The sequence below is a fragment of the Paramisgurnus dabryanus genome, chromosome 18 (genome assembly GCF_030506205.2).
Source record: "Paramisgurnus dabryanus chromosome 18, PD_genome_1.1, whole genome shotgun sequence".
In the NCBI taxonomy this organism is placed as follows: domain Eukaryota; kingdom Metazoa; phylum Chordata; class Actinopteri; order Cypriniformes; family Cobitidae; genus Paramisgurnus; species Paramisgurnus dabryanus.
The window spans coordinates 19,864,824-19,871,925 of NC_133354.1; the positions used below are offsets into that span (position 1 = coordinate 19,864,824).

Sequence of the window (7,102 nt, forward strand, 5' to 3'; positions counted from 1 at the left end):
TAATCTTAGTTGATCCCTCGAGAAACATCACAAAGTTTAGAAAGCTTTGTTTATTCTACCATTTCAAAGTTTACCATCAATTGACTGTAATTATTCTCATTATCTTAAAAAAACCCATATAAATGTTTAAAATAAGTTATGTGATGAAAATGTATTTGTGCCAACATTTGAAAAATGTATTTCACAAAACAAAACAAAAAAAATCTTGAAATGGGTTTTAAAATTGGATTTGGAATTGGATCAAAAAGTAAAAACGCAGCAAATAAAAGCCCAGAATAGATGGTAACAAATAGTTGAGGATGGGATATCAAGAAACTTGCTGATAAAATGCCAGGAGTACATTTTAAAAAATTCTAGATAACGGTTGCTTCTTTGAAGATGCTAAAATGTAATTAATAATTATTCATATAAAAGTAAAAAAATATATAATTGACTTTGGGCTGATTTATTTCCTAATTCACAACATATTTCCAACATTTTGAGGTATTCCATATGTGATGATGACCATATGGAAAATGTATTAATAACCTGCTTCTGTTTCTATTTATGATTTATTATTTTATTAATTAATTATTTAATATTACTTTTTTAATTGCACACTAAAGAGGAAAGTTAAATTTTTTTTAACTTCAAAGTGATTTCGCTCACCCCTCATCCCATCCAACAAGGCTTTTCTGACTTTAAATCTCCTCCTATTTTTTTGTCACTCTCTAACTAAAATCTATTTCTCCACCGTATTTCTTGTGTCCCTGCAGTTGTCCCCTCCAGCCCCACCATGGCCTCCTCTACCAGCCTGCCATCAAACTGCAGCAGCTCTTCTGGAATCTTCTCCTTCTCTCCAGCAAACATGGTTTCGGCTGTAAAGCAGAAAAGCGCGTTCGCTCCTGTCGTACGACCTCAGTCCTCGCCTCCACCCACATGCACCGGCACTAACGGGAACGGTCTCCAAGGTAATATTTTATTCACAGATTTCAAACATGTTTTTTGTGGCAGTGATGATGTCACAAAGCTGTGGAATTTTAAAATAGGGATGGTGACTAAAAACATGGCATGTTAACACTAAAATATGCAAGACTTTTTTTGTTGGATATGTATGTTTGTGCATATAATAAGTCCATTACAGGTTTTTATTGTAGCAGCATGAATGTCTAACCTTCCTTTGATCATATACTCACCCATTAGTCAGTCTGATATTAACTCTTTCTTTCTCTTTCTGTCCTTTTCTCCACTCCTGGCCTCAGATCAGTCTTTTGTCGACTCTAACAAGTACTCCACAGCCAGCGCACTCCAGGGCCTGGCCTTCTCCTGAAGTATGTTACTCTTTCATACTTATTCCATAGTCATCCCATGTTTCTATATCTCATCCATCCACCCATCCATGCTGTTTCTTAAAGCTGAATTGTGTAGTTCAGTGTTTCCCAATCCTGGTCCTCGAGAACCCTCTCCCATAATGTTTTAGATGTCTCCTTATTTACCACACCTGATTTAACTCATCCACTTGTTAGGGGGACATGTTTACCATTTTGGAAGGAGGTTGATGAGTTGAACCAGGTATTTTAAATAAGGAGACATCTAGAACTTTCTGGGAGGGGGTCCTCAAGGACCAGGATTGGGAAGCACTGGTATAGTTCACTGATGGCTTCTGAACCAAAACACACATTTTTAAAAAGTGTTGCTGGTTACATGGGGAGTGGATGGTGGGGTATAAAGATTAAGGAAGCTTGCATGTTCGGCATGTGAATGCTCTCCTTTTTTATGTGCTGACATGCATCCCACCCGTTCGAAACCAGAAGGAATCTCGAAGTCGGTTTTGAAAGTCTTAAACAAACGAAAAAAAGTACCATATTTGTGCCAGTTCTGCATCTATCCTAAAAAGACACTAGGATTTATCCCTCATCTGAAAAAGCCATGTTTGTAACACAGATGTGGTAACAAATTGCTCCGAGTTAACATCTACAACAGATAAAAGCCAAATCTCAAATTCTTATATTGTATGTTCTTGACAGTAATTTGATTCAATTGAGAGCAAATGGAGAGATCTGCTCAAGTTTTTCTCACATGTGTTTCCTATTTAGTTTCAGAAGATTTTAACTTCTCGTTTATACATATGCCAATGTCATTGAGATTTCAATATGAACTTTAATATTTCTCAAATGATTCCACGACTAAATAATTGATTTAATTGATTTTAGACAATGTTAATAGGAAACATAACTAAGAACTCAGTTAAGTCTCCAAAGTTGGGAAAAATCACCAAAAAATTTAATTATCTTCTGGGAATGCCCAATGTATTGTGTTTTTTGGCAGATCTCATTCAATAACAAAATGTTTAATAGAGTAAATAACATAATTTTTCTCTCTTTTCTGTTCACAGTGATCTCTGGGATGATTGTTCCTCCCATGTAAGGTGTGTTTGTGTGAGTGTGTGTGTGCGTTCGTGTGTAGACAGAGCGAAAGATGAAACGCTGTGTCGTGCCGCTGGTTTCAGCGAGCTCGTGCAGAAGACTCCGGTGAAGGACGGACTTGCAGTCCTGCTCTGAAGGATGAAAAACTACAAACTCAGGCCCTTTTTAAACTCAATCTGCTTTGAAATAAAAATAGGAAGATGAGGAAAAAAACATTGAACTGAACTGTTGTACCTCCCTGTTTAAATGTTTTAAAATTTGTACTCACCTTGTAGACACTTTTTAAGATAAGAGGCACAGGCAATGCTTACCCGCCCTATCTGAACTATAACATGAGAGGTCTATTTATTTAAAAAAAAAACAAAGCAGTTATTGATTTACCATCATATTTGTGTGTTTTTGTGTGTACCACCATTTTTATGAAATGACACGATATTGCAGTGGTTTCTATTTATGATTTTATACGCTAAATGAAGGATTACCAGTGATGTTTGCGCAGTTATTGTCCCAATGAATTTGAAAAAGAAACATATGTCGATTAGCCAGTCTACAGATTTTGCCAGCAATGTAATATTAAATACCCCTAAAATTCTCTTTTACCTTGGTTTTAAACCACATAACATTTGCCAAAGGGAGGATCTGAACTCCCTAGCATTGTTGCTGTCATGCCATTACCTTTACATTCATGTTTCATGTGTCGACACAATGCTGTCTTTCAGTTCTACTTCATTTATGGCCAATTAAAACATGCGTGATTGCTTTTTATCATTGTAAAGTTGTAAAGTTGTCATTTTAATGTCACTGTTTAATTCACACAGTCCTAACTCTGGAGTTTTCCCAGCCTGATCTCACGGGAATTTGTATGCATTTCTATAAAAGTGAATTGTACAAATACGAGCGATTATTATAAAAAAAACAATAATAAAAACTATGCCCCTAACCTCAATGTCACAGGAGCGAAAGCAAATTTTACAAAAACATACAATTGTGATCGTACAAATTAGCCATGCACCTCATAAAATATGTATTTACGTTTACGTGGCACTTAAATACAATCTTTCTCATGTGACTTGAAGGCAGCATTTGACATTTCATTCTCATCTCTAGTCAGATCTTATCTCATTCAATCATTATATAACAGTATAGACCAAACACTTACCCATAGTAACACAACATAGTCTAAGACACTGCACAAAGACAATATACACAGAGCCATGGGGTCTAATAAACCTGAACTTTTGCTAACTTCTTTGAATAAAGAACTATGAAGGATTTTATTTAATGCTCAAAAAAGAGAAATGATTAGTGTGTTAGTTTATTTTATTTGAATGACTTTAGCCTTTTAATTGGTTTGATTTATAGAAAAACTTTGATAACTTCCTTCCACAGAATAATAGATTTATTTAAAGAGAGTGGAAGGAGATGTTTAAAGTATTTTACGTTTAAACCGATCCAAACGTCATTTATGGCCATTTACGTCATCAATGAATGATCCAACATCTATAAAGCCATTACTTATGAGGTTTTGTACAGAATGATGAATATGTATGAGTTTGTATTATTTTCTTTTGTTCAGCGTTAAAGATCTATTTATGAATCAGAAAGGAGGCAGCTTACAGTCTGATTTAATGTTTACGGTATATAAGCAGATCTCATCGACTTCAGAGGTTTTCATGATCAGAAACTGAATATATGTGAATCATGTATGTATGTATCGTGTGAATCTGTACATGCTTCAGTCGTCCTCTCTCTTTATGTTTTTACTTGTTGCCGATAATCTGCTCTTTTTATCATCTGCCAATTTGTGTCCATAAATGTGAGTCAATTGTGTAGTAACCGTGTATGACAAAGTACCATGTTTTATTTTTCGAAACCCATTCGCGATTGCGATTAGGGTTTATGTTCATGAAAATGTGTGTGGTTTTTGTTTCATATTTTGTTTTTATACTTTGTTTTGGATGGCAAAATTAGTTTAATAGTATGTACTTTAATGCAATGGATTTTGAGAATATATTCACCAGGTAAACATTATAAACATAGCCTATCTTTTAATTTCACTTGCCAAGAAAGTGAGTTTAATGCACAGAAAGTATATGATCTCCCTCAAGATTTAGTCTCTCTTTATTTCCCTCCTGAATAATTCCTTGGTTATCTTATGGAAGCGTACCAACAAATGTCTTATTTATTTATTTTTAAAATAAAATGTATTTAGATGGTTTGCATAGCATTTAAAATGAGTACAGGTTAAACTGTGGTGTAACAGCACAAGAGTCTATACAGTCATTCGCTCACACATCTCATTTCATAACACATTTCTATTCTACATTTCATGTCATCACAAACGTTGAACTAAATCTACATGTAGTCGATTGAAACCCTGTAACACCTGAGTCAGTTTATTTGGCCTCTTTCTGAAATGTGGCTTTCCCTGTTGTTTAAGCGTTCATGAAATGGGCATAAATCTGTTTGATCAGTTATCAGCATTTGTTTGTCACTTGATTTATTAATATGTCACACATTCAAACCGTCAGCTATTATACCTGTTGAATGCAAACTTTGTTTTGTAGACTGGACCTTCAGTGGGCAGTTTTTACTGGTGAAAAATATAAAAAGAAACTACTGTAAAGATGATCATTTTTTAATTACCTTTGAACTGTAAAATAACTTTTTGACTTTCACAATATTTAATTAAAGTTTCCTCTTGTCTGTGATTGTTCATTCTTTGTTTTTATTAATATTACCTTTATATAAATTATTTATAAATTACAACACAACATTATTTGAATTTCAAAAACAATTATATTAAAGTCTGTGTAAAGTCATTTCCCAGAACAAGTTATAAATGTTAGAAATGTATTGTTGAAACACATTACAAAGACTCTAAACTATGTAGTACTGAATTGTGGAGTTACACCGTTAAACGTTTTTCACCATCTATGTTTTCAGGGTTAATTGGGCGGGGCTAAAATGGTGGCTTGATGACACACTCGAGCCACCTAGCACACACGAGAAGCGTCGTGTCATGCCATGAATCTATAAACAAAACACATTATTTTCTATTAATGTACGCACACTGTCGGCGCTGCTCAAATCCCTGTCGCGCCACAGAGCCCCACTCACATAGTTTAATATTGAAAAACATCATATTGGTCCCAAATTGTTAATGATTAACATAGGCTGCTAACGTATATTTAGCATTTTGAAGTATCTGACTAAGCTTGCGCTATTTAATGTGCACTTCCGGTGTGTGATACCTACGAATTGTCCTACATGCGATGCGTCCAGTGTGCAACCCGCTTAATACAATCACAAGCAACTATTCAGGTTGTAGCTGTATTTGAAAGTTGAAAGAGATGGCAGTTTTCCAGCGAGTGGGTGTGGTTTCAGCGCTGACAGCTGACACGCCCCCAGTGTCTGAAAGCAGAGAATCCTACCTATTTTTTACAGATTTTGATAACATATTTTATTTACTTGCCTTTTTAAATCTTTCAAATTTGTCTGTGGTAGTGATGCAAAGTTCGCTTCATTTCCGCGAGCCGGCTCTTTTCAGACAGTTCAGCTCATTAAACCTAAAGACACTGATGCACAATTGCGGATGTGTTCGACATACCCTAAGTATAAAGAATAAAAAAACTTGTCTTTTAAACTCATTGGTTTTCCTTAAACAACTAAAATATGATTTGCATGCACAATAATCACTAAAACTAAAGTTTTTTAAACAAGCACATCAAGAAACTAAGAAAACAAGAAACTTCGCACATCAGGCTCGTTCAAATCCTCGGTGTCGGTGATACACACGTAGTGTCAGAAACTCATCCGTCAGAGTCGTCGGAAATCCTCGCCTCTGCAATCATCGACAAACTTCGGTTCTATTTGAGTCCGACGTGCTATTTCGGCTGTGCGTCCTGCGTCATCAACCATGAACCTATGCCCAAAACTAAAGTTCGATTCAGTTCGCTTTGTGACTCCGTCTCGACCGGTTACTTCCTGAGAAACGGCTCAAAAGAACGATTCGTTCAAGAACCTAACATCACTAGTCTGTGGCGTGACAAACTGAGAACACATTTAAAATCGGACTTTACACAGACTCTAAAACAAAATGAGAGTAAGAAAACTAAACATTGATATGATGGCAGTGTTTACATTCAGCAGCTTGTGCAATGCTTCTATTATTAATCTTGACAAGAATATAGAATAAGTTATAACAACTCATCTCTAGTCAAGATAAATAATAGTTGAATGACTTGTTAATCTGAGTTAATTAAACTTTAAGTTTAATTAAATTTAAGGCAACAAAGATTTTTTTACAGTGCACTGTGTTTACAATCATGTAATAAATCAGTTATTACATATTCATAAAAAATCATACTGTACATCACATTATACTGTCTTACTTACATTAAGTATGATCAAATGATCCTGGCTTATGCAAGATGAGTACAAGTCAATTTATATTCACATCAGATTTTAAGTGCCTCTTATTAGTAATATGGAGGAGATTTTAATGACTCAAGTTCATTAATATATTACATCCGTCTGGCACAAAGAATATGCTCACTGTTTCTTTAACACATAAATTACGACTCTGGTCATTTTTAATTAAAATGCATTCGGCACTTAATTGATTCATCATTTACATTTATAGACATCAGCAGATATGCTCACATATAAAGTGATTTAACTATGATGTCTATCTG

General features: G+C 34.9%; 1 protein-coding gene across 2 annotated transcripts in view; it reads left to right on the forward strand.

Moving 5' to 3' along the window:
- Positions 1–5,116, forward strand: part of LOC135776481 (transcription factor COE1-A-like) — a 131,942-nt gene extending 126,826 nt beyond the window's left edge. Inside the window, exons 16-18 of one of the 2 annotated variants that reach the window (XM_073812615.1) lie at positions 756–950; positions 1,242–1,310; positions 2,375–5,116. In XM_073812615.1, the coding sequence (XP_073668716.1) occupies positions 756–950; positions 1,242–1,309 (263 nt within the window). In that variant the 3' untranslated portion in view covers position 1,310; positions 2,375–5,116. The remainder of the gene's footprint in view (positions 1–755; positions 951–1,241; positions 1,311–2,374) is intronic. The other variant, XM_073812616.1, reaches the window with a different exon arrangement.
- Positions 5,117–7,102: the final 1,986 nt, after the last annotated feature.